Source organism: Scleropages formosus, chromosome 9 (assembly GCF_900964775.1).
Source record: "Scleropages formosus chromosome 9, fSclFor1.1, whole genome shotgun sequence".
In the NCBI taxonomy this organism is placed as follows: domain Eukaryota; kingdom Metazoa; phylum Chordata; class Actinopteri; order Osteoglossiformes; family Osteoglossidae; genus Scleropages; species Scleropages formosus.
In genome coordinates, this window is record NC_041814.1 from 5,946,214 (window position 1) to 5,966,139 (window position 19,926).

At 39.1% G+C, this 19,926-nt stretch overlaps 1 protein-coding gene across 1 annotated transcript; it reads right to left on the bottom strand.

Annotated features, from left to right (window-relative positions):
* Positions 1-117: 117 nt before the first annotated feature.
* On the bottom strand, positions 118-18,448 carry dpp9 (dipeptidyl-peptidase 9). The gene is made up of 21 exons (XM_018745888.2): positions 18,330-18,448; positions 14,722-14,812; positions 14,260-14,498; positions 12,798-12,910; positions 11,971-12,144; positions 11,671-11,842; positions 11,348-11,458; positions 10,846-10,974; positions 10,329-10,390; positions 10,130-10,230; positions 9,760-9,937; positions 8,270-8,429; positions 7,953-8,032; positions 7,693-7,845; positions 7,284-7,419; positions 6,965-7,110; positions 6,474-6,620; positions 6,206-6,358; positions 3,567-3,709; positions 2,814-2,925; positions 118-2,314 (listed from the first exon to the last, which is right to left on the bottom strand). The coding sequence occupies exons 2-21, from the start codon at positions 14,775-14,777 to the stop codon at positions 2,222-2,224; spliced, it is 2,658 nt and encodes an 885-aa protein (XP_018601404.2). The 5' UTR covers positions 14,778-14,812; positions 18,330-18,448; the 3' UTR covers positions 118-2,221.
* Between the last annotated feature and the right edge of the window lie 1,478 nt (positions 18,449-19,926).

Sequence of the window (19,926 nt, forward strand, 5' to 3'; positions counted from 1 at the left end):
AAAAAAAACATAAAGGTGACTACACCATAAAATTAATATGCAGAGACACGGTTGATCTTGTTAATGATGGCTGTGCCACCACACGCCTGCCGCATCAGTTCCATCTGTCTGATCTTCTAGTGTGAATGTGCTACACAAGGGCATGCTTTGGACACAAACATAAAACATGTGTAAGGTTTCAATTAAGTGAATCATTTCATTTGAGAAAACATGGAAAGACCTTACTGTAATGCAATTATGGTCCTTCTCAGGAGAACTCAAACTAGGTTTAAGGTACAGTGAGAAATGACCAAGTCACAGTGGAAATGTCACAGCTAAATTTCAGACAAGATGGGATTGTATATATGAAAAGTGAAGAGGACACAACTCCCCATTCTTTCAAGCTCCCCGATGTAAATTACCAAGAGAATACGGGTCCACACTCTGGATGCCAGCTGGCTCTGATGAGATTGAAAAGTATTTCTAAATTAAATGTAACTACTTTTAAAGGAATGCATTTAACTACTGGGCTATCTATTACCACTGAAAAGACCAATTTACAGTCCACAGAACGTATGTGGTTCATCTAACATTTACTGAGGACGGTATGATGTAATGATGGAGGTGACCCAGAAAAAATTCTTTTTATACTTTTATGGGAGAAATATTTTTTTACTTGATCTGAATGAAATTGTCATACTTAGCAGTTTATTTTATTTTTTTTTTTTTTTTTTACATTTTCATAAACCAACCCTGATCTTAATTTCCAAGGATCCATTTTCAATCAGCAGCAACATCACACTGACGTTTATGCACGCTCGCCATGAACAACAAATGTGTACGAACGTGCCCACACATTACAACACAATAACGTACAGAAAAGAAAATTTTCCTGAGAGAAAAACTGAATAAAAATGTGCCTATCCAGGTCGTCCACACCAGCCCACGAAATAACGCTCCGATAACCAAACCTTTGAATTTTTGCGTTGAGCTGCAGGAGAGCGTTCAGTAGAAAGCATCTATCCCTTGTGTCCACCAGTAAAAAGGCACTGTGAGATCCATGCAAAGTCTCCTAGGTAAACAGTTTGGGGAAAATGTTGAATCTTATTTTTTCATTAATGTATGTCAGAAGACTCTTTGAAAGGCTTGCCAACTTCAGATGAATACATCTGTGTTTGGTTTCTACATTTTGCTATGGAAATCTTCAGTTACTCTTTCCTTTTGACCAGCGATCTCAGACATGACATGAAAAGCTGAACTTTTGACCAGCTATGTTAAAAGAACGATGGACAGTATCACTGACCTTTATAAGAATCTGCAGCTGTTAATTAACGGGGACAAATTATATTATAAGACATGCTCAGCAGCCTCAGAAACAAGATTAAGAGTTCTGGAACACAAATGCATCTGAAGTGGGCAAGTCATAATGCAGTAAGAGCATTAGATCACTAGAAGAAGAAAGTGAGAGTGACTGCAGTATTTTAATGAGTTGCTACATTGTCTACTCATTATAAAAGAATAAGAATTCATAAAAATATTTTCTTTTAATAATACACACTTAAAATACTGGTTGCAGGTAGTAGTTGGCGGTTTCATACACTAAAATCTTTTTATACTACCCTCCCCAAAACCAAAGTTAAGTCTGGCTCACAGAGTGACACCACGTTATTCTTGAGGCATAACTGTATGGCTAAAACAAACATATTGGGGAAAACAGAAGAACACAGAAAAAAAGTCTGAAGCATATGAGACAAAAAAGGGGTAAAGTTGTGTGTGCGTGTGTCTTCATATCACAGAAGCTTGCTATGTGCCCCATTAGGCCACTGGTGAGAAAAAAAGACAAGAAGAAAACAAAAGGGTGAAGGCAGAGGAAAAATGAAAAATAATCTGGTTTCCAAAACAAATAACATCATTTGTGGCACAATACTAAATTTATAAATTACTAGAAAGTTATTGTTTCAGAACGAGCTATGTGTTTGTCCTTATAACTTTCAAATTCTTCATTCTCCAGTTTGTGTGAACTGCGCTTGGAGGCCCTTGGCTGGATTTAAAAATGGATTTTAAAAAAGGTCTCCTTCCACAGAAAGTGCGAGCGGGCAGGAGGTGGGAACGAGGACACATGGGATCTGTGGGTGCCATCTGGGAGCCCTGGGCCATAAGGTGTCCAGAGGAGGTACAGGAGGTGCAATGACGATGAAAGACGGCAAGAAAAGAGACACTGTCTCAGAAGAGCCTGCCCTGATCAGAGGTGCTGCTGTAGAAAGTACAACAGCATAATCTCATAATGCTCCCCTGACTCTGGGCAGCGGATGCTATGTCGCTCATTAGGGTAGATCTGCAAGGAAAGACGAGAAGAACTTATTCATGGAAAAGGCACAAGGAACATCAGACATATTCTCATCATTATTAGAATGATATAGATTTGTGGGCTAGATTCTCAAAACATATTAAGATCAGTCTTGATCTAAATTACACTGTCAACAGAGATTCTCATTTTAAAAAAAAGCTTTGAGTGTAGCACTACGTTTAATCAGGATTGCAAAAATGGACCCTTTGCATTCTCATTACTTCTTTAACCAAACATCCACAAAGTAGACACATTCAGATTTACAGCAATTTTGCAACGGCTAACATATAGAGAAAATATGTGCTTTATTGCTTCAGTAGCTACAAACCACATAACTTAGCAGAGCAGTCATGACAGGACTGAATTCATATTTTTTCTTCTTACCACAACTTGAAAAACATTCCCGTGTTTCTACAAGCCATCTTTTAAAACCTACTGAAAACCAGTGAAAGCAAAAAGTACCAAAAGCATATGAGAGGTCCCTAACCTGTAGTTGGTACGGCTTCCCGGCACGAATTAGTTGTGACACCAGGAAATTGGTGTGGAAAAAGTGCACATTTTCATCAAGAAATCCATGTAAAATGAGCAAACGATTGGGCCTAGAGGGAAAGTAGACTGGTTAGAAACACTTGTCAACCTAAATAATAAACAATTAAGACTAAAAACTGTTTGAAAAACTAAGAGCATCTTTCATTTTAGTCACAAACCTTAGAAATAATGCAAGTTAAATAATACCAGTAAGTTTTATAGATGGTTTATGACCTCAACTACACATGAAATGCCTACAAATGAGCAGTCAAAATGAAAGTGTGATACTACAGTACAAACACTGGTGTCATAAAGAATGGCACCTGGCCTCTGCAGATCTTACCTGATCTCTCCCTGGCTTGTCCAGACCTGCCAGCCTTGAGGAATGTTTTCTTCTCCCCACCCAGAAAGAGAACCAATCCCCCAGTGCTCTTACCTAACCTCTTTCTCCAATACTGTTTAACAGTCTTGCTTATGGGTTTTTTACTCTATGTGTTCTGATAACATGTCACTTCATATTTGCATTTGCCTGAAATAAGGAATCTATGGAACTCAGTATAAACAAGAAACAAGAAACTGAAAGATTAGCAATGCAGGACTGGAAAAGCCCTGAGCAGTAAGTGTTTATATGAAGAGAATTGGTGTGGACCTGATGGCTGATGTTTACTTGATGCAAATTTAATAACCCCACCCCTGGGGGCCAGAAACTCACTCGTTGGGCAGCTTGTCCACGTGCAGAGCCACTGAGCCTGCCTCGTAGCCCTGCTGATTATTCTCAGGCACGTCCATGTAGCGCTCAGTGTAGCCAGTGTCGTAGGCCATCCACACCGTCACTGGGGCACCAGCAATCGCCACCTGGTCATGAAAGGTGTATGTTCATCATTGTCAGAGGCTTTTGGTGGGGAAATTGACTTTAACTGGTTAAACAGGGGCAGTTGGTAGTGTAGTGGTTAGAGCTGCTGCCTTTGGACCCAAAAGCTGCAGGCTTGAATCCTACCTCCAGGTGTAGTACCCATGAGTAAGGTACTTACCCTAAATTGCTCTGGTAAAATTATCCAGCTGTATAAATGGGTAAGTAACTGTAGATACCTTAACATTCTCAGCACCTCTGGAGAACATGAAAGCTAAACAAAAAAAATTAAATTTCAAATAAATTTCTGTAAGGACATTGCTGCGTTATATTTGAAAAGATCTTCAGGTTTCTGTCGCCATCAGTGTGATATACTTTGTAACAGTGACCTCTAGTGAACGTGGATTTAGGACCATGACTTCATTTGTAATAAATACAGTATTAGTTTGACATATAAAATTGTGTCATGCCTATAAAATGCATATTAGGAATACATAAAAAATAAAAAATGACCCTGCCCAGATAAATTTAAGGTCAATCAAATCACTTAAACTTTAAAAATTTGATATGCTATGTAATTTTTCAAAGTCTATCCTGCTCAGGAGAATGTACAATTTACAAGTAAATCCTTGGGTTGTAATTCAAATGTATGCTATTTGTCTGTTAAAGCATTAAACATTTCTTCTCAAAACGCAACCAGCTGGCTGATATGATTAGCAAAAACATTATTTGTCTGCAACAACTGTAAGAGCACATACGTGATATAGATTTTCCCTGCTTAGCAGGCCTAATGTGTTCTGTAAAACCACCTTGTCAGTTTGGGAACCATACAAGGGTTGAATTACCATATTTTTATTGGAGGGAAATAATGTTCATAAAATTATGGTCCAAACCAAAATTGTTCCTAAAGAAAAAAAACCTGAAATAAAGACAATGCAAGAAATAAAATGATAAGACTAGCTTACAGCAGTAATTACTATACAGCACCAACTTAGAGTGCAGACACCGTTGTATAGGTCAGGACGATATATCCATTCATTAGATGCAGGTTACCTTAAAGCACCTGTGATCAATAAGGCCTCAGTAGGAGGTTGCGCTCTTAGTTATAGAGCACCTAAACTATGGAATAGTCTACCAGTTACTGTCAGAAATGCCCTGGCTGTTTCTGTTTTCAAATCCCGACTAAAGACTTACATGTTCACTCAGGCATTTCACCTCGTAACGTAATTCGACCTGCCTTGGTTCTTTATTTCATCACCTTTACAAAAATGCATTTTAAATTTACTTAAGTAACAAATTACTAACTCTGTCCTATCTTCTCTTTGAGCACTACCTTGCTACATAAGACCTGAGGAGGCCGGCCAGTGGTGACAGACGAATCCCGTGCTGACAGAGGATGATGTCCATCTGCCATGATGATCGAGACGTTCCATGCCGAGCTGGGGATCCAAGATGCCATTTACCAACATTATAATTACTTGTTAAACACTGGCTTACAAATTGTTACTTTCTAGAATGCCCAGGAGGGGTGGACAACCACTGGCCCGTGGACCCTCAGAGGTTTTTTTTCTCCCTCAACCTTCAGTTGGGAGTTTTTGTCCCTTTCCCTAGTGGCCAGTAGGTATACTTATAGCTCTATAATAAGTTCTTCATTATGGTAGCCATTAGTTGACTGTCTTCTTTGTTTGTATCAATTTTTCTTGCTGTATGCCTGTGTTAAAGCGCTCTGTGTCACTGCGTGAGAAGAGCGCTCTATAATAAAAAAAATAATAATAATAAATAATATGGTGGGCAGTAAGATATCCTACATGGACTGAAGCTACGGAGCACATGATATGGGATGCCACAAGATCACAAAATTCATCAACATAAAATTTAATTTTACCAAATAGAACCAGTCCATCTCAGGGCAGTCATATAGAGTCATATACACATTACTCACACATGCACACGCTACATCTTTGGACTGTGGGAGGAACCTGGAGCACCCAGAGGAAACGTATAAAGACACAGAACATGCAAACTCCACAGAGACTGAACTGAATTTGACTTTAAGCCAAAACAGCCTGTGAGGGATCGTAGTGTGCTACAGTCTTGCGCATTATTTAAAAAAAAAAAAAAAAAAAAAAAAAAAAAAATTGCTGTAGCTGCAAAATAGCTCCATATGCCAGGCAAAAATCCCATCATTAAACTGGAGAGTATCCATTTTCATATATAGCTATCCCAAATTTTTGTTAAGCAGAACCCTGTTTTGTGGGATGAGTTAAATGGCTGTCTCTGAAATCAAGTAAATTTATAATCAGCTAGTCTTGAGTAGATAATGTCAAATTATTCATGAATTAATAATAGATAAAGTAAAATTTATATTAGATATAAAACAAATTAATGCAGCACCCAGGTAGGGAAAAAAATGAATCATCAAGTTGCTATGAACACTAACAAGGGTGAAGGACACCTAACACAAAGCATATAGGATATACAATTAAGGGAAAGGGTATCACCTTGAAGATGTTGGGCCTGTGAATGAGGCCCATTAGGGAAAGGAAGCCGCCGTAGGACCAGCCATGGATGGCCACGCGACTGAGATCCACAAAATTGTACTTTTCTGCCACATACTGGAGGCCCTCTACCTGGTCCTCGATCTCCACTTGACCCTGTAGACACAGTAGAAAATGAAAGCTGTCAAAAAAGCAGCGTATCAGACAGTTTACTCTGATTTGTTTTGCTCATGCACTTCCATACAGTGAAAGCTGGAGCAATCCTGCTCACCATTTTGTTTTTCAGAGCTCCTTCAAACTTCAGGCCTCTCTGACATGAACCCCTGCCATCAATGACCACTACAGCATAGCCCAAAGACGCCAGTGTATTGAGACGCAGGTATTTTACTCCTTTGAAGGAGTTGTTCACCAGTTGCACCTATGGGGAGATACAGATGAACTCTGCACCAATCCAAGTTTATAGTTCCTACTAGAAGTTATCGACCATTCAGCACACTGTTGTGTCCTTCCTGAATACTTTACTAGAGATTAAGAGGATTTAATTGTTTATTTTTGGGCCCCCATTATAGAAAGGTAAAAATCCTGAAGTAATGTTATATCCTTGCCTATTACAGTGCATGATGAGCACTATAATAGCTACCAAAAATTGTAACATAAGATTCAAAAAGCTGCAGAACAAAAACATAACTAAATGTGACCCTATGAGTCTCATCCAGGGTTATGATTTAGAACATCTGGTTGAGGAAAAAAAGTGCCACTAACCTGAGGTCCCCCATACACAAAGAGAATTGTTGGATGTTTCCTATCAGGTATCAAGTTGTGTGGTTTGTATACCATCCCATAGAGCTGGAAACCTGACTTCCCCGGGAAATCAAATATCTCTGGTGGGATGTAATCTGAAGGACAACCTAATAGAGATATGTATATTGAATCAAAATGGTCATGCACAATGCATCAACGCAAATTTTCACACCACAAAGCATTCTCAGTTTTCACTGTCAGCTGTTTATTAGCAATTTTCCACATGTATTAATATGGAGGCACACTGGACTGTTGTGGTATAACGATACTGCCCCCTTACCTGAGGCCTCCATCATGCTAGCCCAGAATTCTGGCTGCTTGTGCAGCGGGTCGCTGTCAGAGCCCAGCAGTTTGTAGACATGGACACATGGAGGAGTGCTCACACTGCTATAGTGGCTAATGAACATATCAAAATTCTGCAGGAAAAGACAAGACAAGACAAGTGGGCATGTCACCTGATTCCCAACAGCTTCAGCTTATCTTGGTCCTAAGTGGTAAATCCAGTTTGACACAGACCTAATGCACACTTCACCACACCTTCAAAAACTGCAGCACCACAGTTAGTCGCGCAAGAAAATGAAAAACATCACCACTGGTGTCAGCGAGAGAAGACAGAACCAGTCAGAGCAGCAGGAGAATGGATTAAACATAAGCGGAAAGGAACCAAGCCACATGGGTATTGTTCGTACCGGACTGACAGAGCAGCTGTGAGAGAAGCCAGACTTGGTGAGCCTGACAATGTCGCCTGGAGCGCTGTAGCTGACCACATACAGGTGGTGCTCCAGTGGGGTGTCTTTTGTGCCCTGGAAGTACACCAGCTTGGTAGCTTCGTTCACCCATATCTAAACACCAAAAAGTAGGAAGAAGCAAAACAAATTTCAAATGAGGAGCTGCTGCAGTTCATTTGATTAGAAAGGGGTTGGTGAACAAGCTTGTTTTCACTGTTTACCTTGGAGCCATGCCTAGCCAGCACCTCCCACTCCCCACTGGTTAGAGGCACCTCTTCTTTTATGGGACACCTGAAATCTCCTAGAGCACAGAAAGACAAAAAAGAAAATTGTATTTTTTAAATATCCTATATCTTATCCATTCTATCAAGTCGACAGATGTGGATGCGTTGTGTTCTGAATGAACACATCATATCTAAGAAAAACAAAACAAAACATTTATTTTAAAGTATCAAATATGTGCCAATAAAGCTCAGTTCTCCCTACACTGCTTGTTTTTTTAAAGCAATCAGAACAATGTTTAGAAATTTTTTCTTACCCTTGGTGTGCCTGTAGTCCCTGGACCACTGGTAGCAGCCCAGCTGTAAGAATGATGTGATTCTGTATAGATGGCAGAAGCCTGTTTTGGATTCATTCACCCAGAGAAAGGTAATCTCATCATCCTTTGTTTGGATAAATGGGTAGAAAATGTCATGAACCTGTTGATTAAGAAAACAGCAGTGTGTTTGCACACAATGGACATGTAAATTCCCAATATGGACTCAACTTGTGCTAATTAAACAAAATACTTCTTAAAAAATTAATAATACAGGGCCATGCTAAAATAAGTCACATACTGTAACAACTTTAAATCAAGAAGGTATTCTGAAAATTATTAGTAGTCCTGCTGAAATCTGAAACAAAAACAACACATATACTTGAAAGATCTCATTATCTTAATTTACCCTTAAAATAGTCTTTTTAAAACTAGACTATGCAGCTACCTAGCAGAAGTGTACCCAGAGTGGTGTAGTGTATAGTACTTAAAGTGTATACAGGGTACTGAAGGTTAAGTAGCTAAGGTAAAACAGCAGATCATTCATTATCTTAGACTTGATCCTGCAACCTTAATACAACTAAATATAACTAAAACAGAAACAAATATCACTAAACAAGGCTATGTTGTCTTAAGCAGTCCATTTTCAAAGGGGTGTAATTATATTGGGTAACTTATTGTATCACCTTGGTGATTCACTACATGGCAAAAAGATGGGAGTGTTCAGATCCTTTAACCCACTGTTTCCTTTAGATAAATTTACAAAGGCATAGGGCTCCCATTCCATATCTGATCCTCTTCAAGTTTTTATAAAAAGGAACCACACATTTTCTGAACCACTTGTCCCATACAAGGTCACGGGGAACCGGAGCCTAACCCAGCAACTCAGGAACCAACTCACTGTAAAGGTCAATGCCAAACTATGAACTTGTGACCACAGCACAGGCAGAGAACAATAAAACCACTGACTTTTTTTAGGAGGAATTTGCAGGAATATTTTAAAACTAACATATAACATCCTCCTACATAAAGAGGGAAAAAGAAAATTTAATGATGAATAGTTTATCCTAATATTAAAGGAAAATTTCTATTAAAAAATTAAAAAAAAACCAAACAAAACTCTGCTCCACACTCTCTGCCATGTTCATGCTAAAGAGTGTCCCAATTCATAACTGCTGAAATTTAATTCAGAACACATTATATAATTTTTTTTTTTTTTTTTTTATAAATATGTCATATGTTACCTTCCCTCTTACATGTGCACAAGACAGTAAGATTACATGCTCACATAATAGGGTATTCTTCCCATTTTACATCAGTATAAGGGTACTTAGTGAAAACCATAATTTAGTGGATATACAAAGGGCAGTGAAATTTGAGACTGCACTGAATTGCAATTAGAATATTATGGTGTAACTAGCTGTTCTTTTCAAGCTCTAAGACACAGCAACACTTGAGGTGTGTGCAGATTTAAAACCCCCTTAGGGTCTCACATTGATCCAGATGTTAGTGACCTCCTCATAGATGATGAAGGGGTGGACACTCTCGGGCACCGCTTCCATGTTCTCCTGCCTCCGGGCAGGGTCATCCACCACAGGGATGAAGAGCGCTGGGGGAAGTAGCACCAACTGCAGCCTCTGCTGACTGCGGTCCAGCAGCACCGCCCAGGCACTAAACAGAAGGCACAAGAAAGTATGGTCACAATCACACAACCACAAATCACAATCGTAACCCATGGCACACGGTCTCAACCACAACCTCAACCCAAGCAACCTTACCTCAGAAGAAGCCATAACTACAATAACATGGTGATTCAGTCAGTCAAGAGCACTTGTAACAGCAAAGTTTGTAAGTACAACTCACTATTTTCCATCTCTCGTCCAGCCAGCCCTGGCAATGTACTCCACCCCAGGAAATAATGTGGTGAAGGGCAGAACAAGCTCTTTGTCCTGTGTACTCACAATCTGAACGCACACAAATAAGGACCACATTCATGAATACCAAAGTCTCCCTCCATCAACACACCATACAGAATAATACCATGATAGAGTCAAAAGCTTACCCTGCCCAAGATGGTCTGTTTTATCTCTGCTAGTTTAAGGGTGATTTGAGGGTTTTTACTTCCTATGGAGAGAAAAAAAAATGTTGTTTGTCCTTCATTCATCACAATATAGAACTTTAATTTATAGTTTAATTCTTAAAACAGAAGGACATGAACAGGAACACCTCGAAGTTTAGACTCTGGCTAGGACACCAGCTGGTACAGGTAAACAAGCCCAGTGAGAACAACAGCTTCATATATCATCATATGGACCATTAATAAAACCAAACATGAACTGACGCAGCACATTCTAATTCTGCAGTAATAAAATATCCAGTTATGAAGTACAGCCAAAAAGAGCAGTACATGAACATCTCCAAATATTTGTTCACACCAAAATTCTGAAAGCAAAAGACTAACCTATTTAGCACTACCTTGTGACTGTCACCACTTCAGTTTCTCACACTGCTTTGTCAGAAGATGCAAAAGACATTAAGAAGTTGGAGTCATGCAGAGGGTTAGGTAAAGCAGGACCCACCGGTGCGGGGATATCGGTAGGCGTCAGCCTTGCGCTCTTCCAGAGCTGGAGAGGGCACATGAATGATCTCCACCTCTGACTCGTCTACCTCCTCATATAACAGCTGCAGTGTCCTCCCCCCATCCGAGTCTAACATCCACAACAAACAACAGCAAACATACACTGCAGATCTCAGTCATTATTACACACAAAAACACTACACTTTATTACCACTGAAGCAATAAAAACCTACTAAACATATACCACTGCTCAGATCATTCCTAACCAGCAGTACAATTTAAGCATTAGTTACAATGGAAACAAAAACATGGCGATTTCCTTTCTGTAACAGTTCAACACAGACACACACATTGTTTTGCATATACTGTATTTTCTTAAATTATGCTGTGAAAATTGACGAGTCTTACAAATGTTGCTTATCAAACACATACAAACAAAAACACACAAGCTAAGCCAAGTCTTCAGTCTGCTCTGAAAGCAATGATCACAGCAACTTTCTTACCTTCGGGGGCTGCAGGAGACCACCAGTAGCCAGTAAACCGGTCAAACTCCTCCTGGATCACAAACGTTGCAACACCTGCAGACTTCGGGTCATTCTTTACATTGTTTAACCCTTTAGAAAACAAATATTAGTTTTATTATTGAGTTTGGATTAATGAAAGAAAAATATTAAGTCATTCCATAAAATATAAGTGAAATATAATTAAAAATTACTACTGCTTTTTTTTTGAGAAATCACAAGAATCACTCATAACTAGAATTACAGTGATATGATAGAAACTGTAAAACTATGTTCTTTTGGTCATTTGACCCACAGAGTCTGACCTTGATGACAGAAAGTCAGCCTCTTCTCCTCCCCTGTCTCAATGTTGGCCACCCAAAGGTCATTGTTGTTGATGAAGGCAATGAAGCTTGGGTCCCCTGGAGAGATCTTGGGGTCCATGCGAGTTCCTGAGCACTGAGTCTTAATCTCCACCGGCTTCATTGGACTTGCCTGCTGAACATTAGACATTGAGCAGGGTTGGAGGTCTACTGTACTGCCGTATGGTTATTAGGGGTTATTAAAGGACACAGCATGAGGAGGAGTGGCCACCATGACCATTTGCTCCCACTGCATACACTCACAATAAAGCCATTGTGTCCACCATCCCGACAATAAAAGAGGCTGTTGCTGGCCTGGAAGAGGAAGAGGCCGCTCTGGGCGTGGTAGTCATACGACGTGATCCCAAAGACTCCCAGTCTCTTCCTTTCTCGAAGGAGCTCTTCCTCCCGTGAGTAAACACCATGATGGGGTGTTGCCTGGAGGAATGAAACAGAAAAAAAAAGAAAAAAGAAAAAAAAAAAAAAAAGAAAAAGAAAAACATTGGCTCTTTGGCCAGCAGAACAGAAAGGAAGGGATGACAGTATTGCCTGAGAACATCAGCAGTCTGGAAAAATATCAAACACACATAATGCAATATAATCCATTCTAAAATTATTGTTCTTTCTTTGACATAGGAAATTAAAGCCTTAAAGAATTTTTCAGCTAGTTGCTGACCACTGCATAATTTTTAAAAGCAAGTCAAATTCACTTGACATAATTGCTACACTGACTTGCCTGAATAGGAAAAATTAACTTCACTGGCGGCAATAGAGATTCTGGGTATTTATCATCATTATACAGCAGGTTTTTTTTTTTCTTGTTTCTGGGAAACAATTGTGATTTTTTTTTTTTTTTTACTGGAAGATATTCACAGAGGGGGACCACAGCACCAAACCTTAGCTTATTGTACAGCCCAATAGAAAAGGGAGACGTGTCAATATGGGAATGTAGTGCTGGTGTGAGATAGATGGCTACTATGGGCAGTACAAAGCCAGCAAGACACAGAGATTTCGAACCGATCTGTGTTGCTACTTTCGAAAGCTTCACCCAGTGACCCCCTTCAACTTTACCAATCTTACAGGTGACGTACCTGAAAGTGATCCAGCATCTGTTTCCAAGACAGCACCAAGAGAGCCTCTTTTCTAATCTTCTTGGGAATTTCAGAGTAGAGTAGTGAGTTTTCCCTGCTTCCGTAGGGCATTCCTAATTGGGCAGGATGGAGAAAGAAGCTGCTAGATAGTAGCCTGAAATCCCTTAATTGCCCCTTTGCTGGACAATACCAAAAGTTTGATATCAGACTGACTGTTTAGTGTTTACGGAAACCCCTAGCTCAGCTATCACTCTGGTCTAAGGACCTTACCGAGCTTGCTTAGCACCTCAACTTTCTCAGACTATCATGAATAATATTTTAGTATTTTACCAAAACTGTTCAATATCTAAAACTAAAATGTACACAATACCTATATTTCAGTTTGTTTATGCTTAAAATAAAAAAATTAAAAGGTAGAGGAGTAGAACAGCCGGTAGCACAGCAGTTTGGATGGTGCTGTAGTAATTTTAAAGTTCCTGGTCTTAATTCCATTCACGAAGTAGTACCCTTGAACACGATACCTACCCTGAACACACATAGAAAGAATAACCTGTTGTATAAATAGGTAAGTCTTTGAAACTTGCTTAGGTGACACTAAATCACCTTGAATGAAGGTTTCAGCTAAATACAGAATTAACAGTATATATTCAAAAGAAGTACAACATGTAGTATCTGATACAAGGTTGTGTTAGGAAACGGTTTACTCTAAACAGAGTATTTTGGCCTGTTTATCTTCAGTCCTGGTCCTGTATAGGTTGTTTTTTGTTCAGCTGAACTGATAACTTCTTTTCTGAAGTTTTCTTGATCAATCTGTTAATGAAATAACCTCACCACTGAAATCACATTACTGTGATCAATTTGTTTATCTGACAGTTACATTGAAAGAGACAAAGACTTTTGAGAAAGAGACAGAGAATTTCATTACTGAGCATTTTCACTGGGCAGCTCTGGGTAAAGTCATCTTAAACTAGAAATTTTTAGGTTAAGTGTTCATGTCCTCCCACCTCTATGCTGCCTGCTGCTGAACAAGTTTGAGGACTTGTCAAGCATTGAATCTAAACATAACTTGAGTTGAGGAATACCCATGAACATTTAAAATACGTTGATTTACTAAAATATAACAGAAAAAATAAAGTAAAATATATTCTCTACTTAATATTTTGTTAAACCTAAAACTGAATAAATGGACACAACTTAATTTTTTTTCATTAATCAAACTATTGAGTACTTATTCATTGTACTAACTCAATTATGAACACTTTCCTGGCATTTTTCAAATGAAGTAGTATTTACAAATTAGCCCCATTTTTAAACATGATTTGATTCGAAGAAAACCTCAATTATATGGTACAATAATTGAAAAAAAAAATCAGTACATTCCTACACAATGCTTCCCTGTGTGTGAACCACTTACGATCCAGAAGTGATCACAGCTACTTAAAACAAGAGATCGTCAGCTTACCGAGGTAGTAGAGCCTATGAGAGTGGGGACCAGATTCATCCCGTTTCTGCACAAACTGGAAGTCGTGCGGCGCTTTGTTGACAATCATTCCCGAGTATTTCCGACTGCTGTGGATGATGTCACGTAAGCCTTCCCATGAGTGCTTCTCCACAAAGAACTGTTTGGGAGCATCCTCCATGTCCACGACTTCTGTGCTGTCCGAGATCTCATCCACTGCGGTCATTCTGACAGTTGCCAAACTGAAAGCTCCAACGAGAGGAGATGAGGTAGCACAAAATCACCTGCTAGACACAGTACTACAAAACACATCACAAAATACAAAGCCAGCAAAGAAAGCATATTCTTTCAAACTGTTGTAAGTAATCATCAGTCATTTTATGAATCAACAAAAATGTCTCATTACTTCTGAGCCTTGCATATTTCACTATTTCCACCCTCAATAAGCAAGAACATGTACTCTACCTTTTCCAACTACCTTCGGTTTCGTCTTCAAGTTTGACCTTCTTTACTCTATGCATTAACCGGCCAACAAGCCTCAACCAGATTTGGCAACCTATCAAAAAACAGAAAAGAAAAATCATTAAACTGTGTCCACTTATAAAAAACATTTTCCAATGTCTGACCATAGCCTTAAAAAAAATTTGGTGCTCAGACAATTCCACAAGAAGTGTGGAATGTCACTGTAAAGTAGACTAAATCAAACCACTTTGTTCTAACTGAAACATGCTGAGGTGCCGTAAACCAAGTGTCACATGAAATAGAATTAAGCCTGAACTTGCTTCAAAACAGCACCCAGCTAGTTTAGAGAAACTCCACTTGAGCATGAGTTTTTGAGAGAAACAGGCTGCAGGTTGTACCAAAGCAATGAGCCCAATCAGAGCAATATTCATGCCTGGCCAGCTTCGTTATGTTTCAGGAGAAGACCTCTGTCCCGAGCTACTGACTCTCCAGCCAGTATTTTGGCCTTTCTGTCCGTGCACACGCATGCGCTTGTGTGTGTGTGTGTGTGTTCAGTAGAGGTGCTGTATTACATGTCTATGGGGGCTCTATCAGAATACATCATCTGAATGAGGAATGTTTTGTGACTGATGCACATTTTGAGAAATTAATAAGACAGGCGGCAATTTCAGATTTCATACTGAAATTATATCACAAGGAGCAAGGCAAATGGGACTGGATGAAAACACTTTAACCATCCATATTACTATAACCAAATGATGCCAACTGCAGTTGAAAGAATCATGGAATCATAAAGAAAAGTATTTATTGCATTATATCAACAAGCAGTAAAACAGCTTAGCATGACGATATAGGAACAATATTGTGTTACTTTTAAAGAGTAAAAGGCAAGGCTACTCCTGGTTCATTTAAGTATCCTATGAACTTTCAGATTTTCTGCAGAGCTTTTCAACCATTATTCTTCTGCATGTTTTAAATTCAACTGATTTTGTTAGACTTTACATATTACACAATGTACATGAATTACAGTAAGCATACAACAAAAAAAATCATGACAAAATTATAATATTTTGCACCAGGAAATTAGATTTTGTAAAGTTTTTAAACAAAAAAAAAAAACTGCCAATTTTTGCACTAAAATACATCAGTGAACTATGGACTTATTTTTATTTATAAAACCTTTGGCTTGATATCATAACAATTATTTATCTCAAGTTCACCTAAAACAAATATTTTACTGCAGAAAGAACCCACTCTGTTCTGACTTAACATAATAAGAATTAACATCATTATAAATACAAACTGTACTATTGTGGATTGTGTCTGTCAGTGTCAGATATTCCAGTCTCAAGCCAAATTCATCTATTATTTATTGTCATTGTATTTTACTTGTCTGTTACTACAAAATAAACCAGATGTCTACACCTGTCCAACTGATTAAAGAAAACATGTTCAGTTTCTTGTTGGTAGGTACAACACGAAGATAGTATTTATTTTGAAATCTGAGTCTCACCCTTTCTCCAGTGCTACTGTTTAATGCTTGGCAGGTACCTGTGTTCCCAGCATATAGGGATGCATTACACACCCTCAGTCAGTCTCCAAACAGGACAAAAATGTTGACATTTTCTTAATGTGGCAGAAAAAAAGAAATTAATGAAACTTTTTCTCAGTACAGACCCATCAACCCATGAGACCACTGCTGCTAAAAAATACTTTTCTGGAAACATTTACATTTATTCACTTAGCAGACGCTTTTGTCCAAAGCGACTTACAGCGGATACTATGTAGCGTTACTAGCCCACACACCTTATTCACCAAGGTGACTAAATTGCTAGATACACTACTTACAAGGGGTCACTCATCCATGCATCAGTGAAACACACTCACACACTAACCATTGCTTTAACAAGCTCTGTCCACTCGGTTTCTCAAATAATAGCCTCCTACTCAAAAGGCTGATGACAGAGAGTGTGTGACAGAGGACAAATAAGTTGCAAGACTACAACTGGTGAACAAATACTGTCTTATGGTACCCTTATATACATACCAAAGTACTAAGCTTTTATTTTACATTTGAAGCTGAATGAACCAATCACTTACCTCAATTAATTTACAAGGTTATAAAGCACTAATATCTTACTCTATATTCGAGGCTGAACGAACTAATCACTTTTTAATTGAATTACAATATTTTAAATGTGATAAACTGCAGGACATTCATGATTCATTTGGAGAGCTATTTAGTAATATTTAGTCATGATGACACAAGGAAGGTTATGTTAGAGTAACGTCAATACTGCTACAGAGCACTCGGAGCACAATGGAAAGTATTTAAATAGTTTAAAAAGCAAAAGAATTAAAGGGACTTCATTCCATCAAAAGGCATGTTGTTAAAGGACCACTAAAAGTTGGAGAGAAAAATACAGAAGTTCATGTTCTTTTCTCAGAGGCCTCATCATTATGCTCAACAAATAGAGATTATCTTTCAAAATAATTTATTTTTCTTTAATGCTTAGCCTGATTTATATTCCTTTCACAAAGGCCCTTTAATTCCTCAAAATGTGCAACAATATTTTTGTTTGAGTTCAATCGTCAGTTTGGTAGTCATCAGTGTTCAACGTTCAACTTTAGTATCAATGCCTGGTGCTCAGTCATGTTCAGTGTCAGCAACAAGTCAAGTCTTCAGTCACTGCCACTGGTACCCACTGTCACTGTGAATTATCGTTGTTCACTGTCGAGGTGTTCAGTCATGCTGAGCGCTGGTAGCTCGTGTTAACTGCACGGATTGCTCTCGTCTCGGGCAGCACTGCGGTCCTCAACTACGACGTATCATACTCGTAGCGCAGAGAGGCGGCTGCGAGCGGCGCTCCGGCAGGACGGAGCGGGTCGGTTCGTGCCGAAAGGATCCGGCACCGGCCGGCTGGCACGGACTAGGCCTGCTTTCAGAGCGGCTACGCGGCACTTTCCTGAGTCACACAGCACCTTGCGGGAACACGGAAAGACTCAGACTGGCGGGCTCACGGCTATTAGTCCACACAAATAGGAGCATGACGCCGGTGACTACATCTGATGGTGTTTCTCATGATACAGCTAAATGCTAAGCTCGACATAATATCCCGTTCGTCTATCACTTAAAAAAAGCTGACTTTTTCATGTTTCACACGAACGCCAGTGAGTAATGTTAGCCATTTCTTTTCGGCTTCAGATACATTCGTGTTCACTTTCATTCAACGCAATAACAATTCGTTCTTCGTGGTCTCCACTCCAGACACATGATCATGATCATGAAGATCATGATGACTGACTGTGATCATCATCATCATCATCATCATGTCGATTACGAAGAGAACAGCAGCAGGGGCTAAGGCTTAGGCTAGGTGAGCCATTGTAGCGCGAACTAACTTACTTAGGGCCAGGTGAATGTTGGATTGTAACTGTTACAGTGAGGCCGGACACAAAACAGAAGAAAATAGTTAACGGAATATTTTCAAATCATTGCCAGTGAGTATCATGTTCTCGGGAGCTAGACCGGACCCGGCGGTACCCGACCAGAAATACAGGCTACTTCGAACTGATATGACCGACCAGTGCTTCGTCCATGTAGTACTTACAGATCCAGATCTTGCCCCTCCTTTCTCTCTCACCAGTTTTCAATCTGTTTATATTAGAAATAGTAATGCTGAATGTTTAAGATTACGTCCATGGCCTGCAATACAGACAGAAGGGGTCAGTAAAGCGATTGCGGAAACAGGGAGGGGAACAGCCAATAAACGACAAATACCTTTAACACGGGAAACAATACTAGGACAGCTACCGTAAGGTCAGTAATAGCAGCGCAATAAGAAAAAAAATCCCATTCATTATCTTCATTTGCATTGTAGCATGTAACTGAACGAGGATACAATTTGAATTAAACAAATGTTTAATAACTGTTCTTTTAAAGTGAAACACATGTTTTATGTACCTAAATACTAATTCCTGATATCAGTATTCATTTAGCTGAGTAATAGATGTGCTTTTGCACAATATATTGCATCCTTGGCTTATATCTGTTACAACCAAGAAGAATGTCCCTCTTGGATTAGAAATATATCATTTTTTTTAACCTCTCACCTTATTCCAGGGTAGGTTCTGGACAGAATGCAGATAAAACTACAGTGAATTAAAAATTTGTCTTATGCAAGGTTGCTGTATTCCAAAGCATACATTGGAAACATGGTGTGAAGAAAGCAACAAATACACCAGGTAGTGCAATGGTCAGAAATACCACCTTTGGGCTCATAGGTTGCAGGTTTAAGTCCCACCTCCTGCTATAGGACCCTTGAGCTACTTACCCTAAATTGTTCCCGAAAATACTACTCAGCTGCATTAATGGGAAGATACTGTATCTTAAAATTCTAAGCTGCTTTGGCAGCTAAAGATATACACACCTGCCCACCTTTTTCATTTAGCTGATGCTTTTTTTCAAAGCAACTTAGTGTTTAGCTACCTGCAATCAATTACCCACTTGTACAGCTGGATATTTTTTAGTGCAGTAATTTAGGGTAAGAATCTTGAACAGCAATGCAGCAGGAAATGAGACTGGAACCTGCAACCTTTGAATCTGAAGGCAGCAGCTTTAACTGCTATGCTACCAGCTGTCCTGCAGATCAGAGGATTTGTCACCCAACGCTGAAAAAATATCAGTTTAGACTTGTAAACACTGAAAGCCAGTTGAATTAGCCTGGTGCTGTTCAGATGTGTTTCAATACATCTAACAGCTGGGCGAGGATGCACAGGTTTGGTTCACAAAAAATATTTCATAAGGGACAAGCAGGACAACACAAACTGAAAAATGTTCAACAGTTTTATAAATGTTTGTGAAATGAGAACCAAGTGTACTTGCTAACAAAATGTATAGTGTGTTACCAAATAACATACAATGAAAAAAGACCTACGGATATCTACGTAATTTTTTTTTTTAGGGCACCTATGGAAAAAAAAAAATGCACTAATCACAATTTGCTCACAGTACACAACGTAATCTTTCTTGGAAGTGATATTTGTTATATTATGTTCTTTGGCAATGATAAACACTATGAAAGTGACACCAGGTATTACTTCTGAAGCCAATATTTGGAACACAAAAAAGTGACACTGCAGTTAGAATGCTTCTGTAATGCACTACTGCCAATTAGTGGCTCTCAACATTCACTGTGCTTAACATCT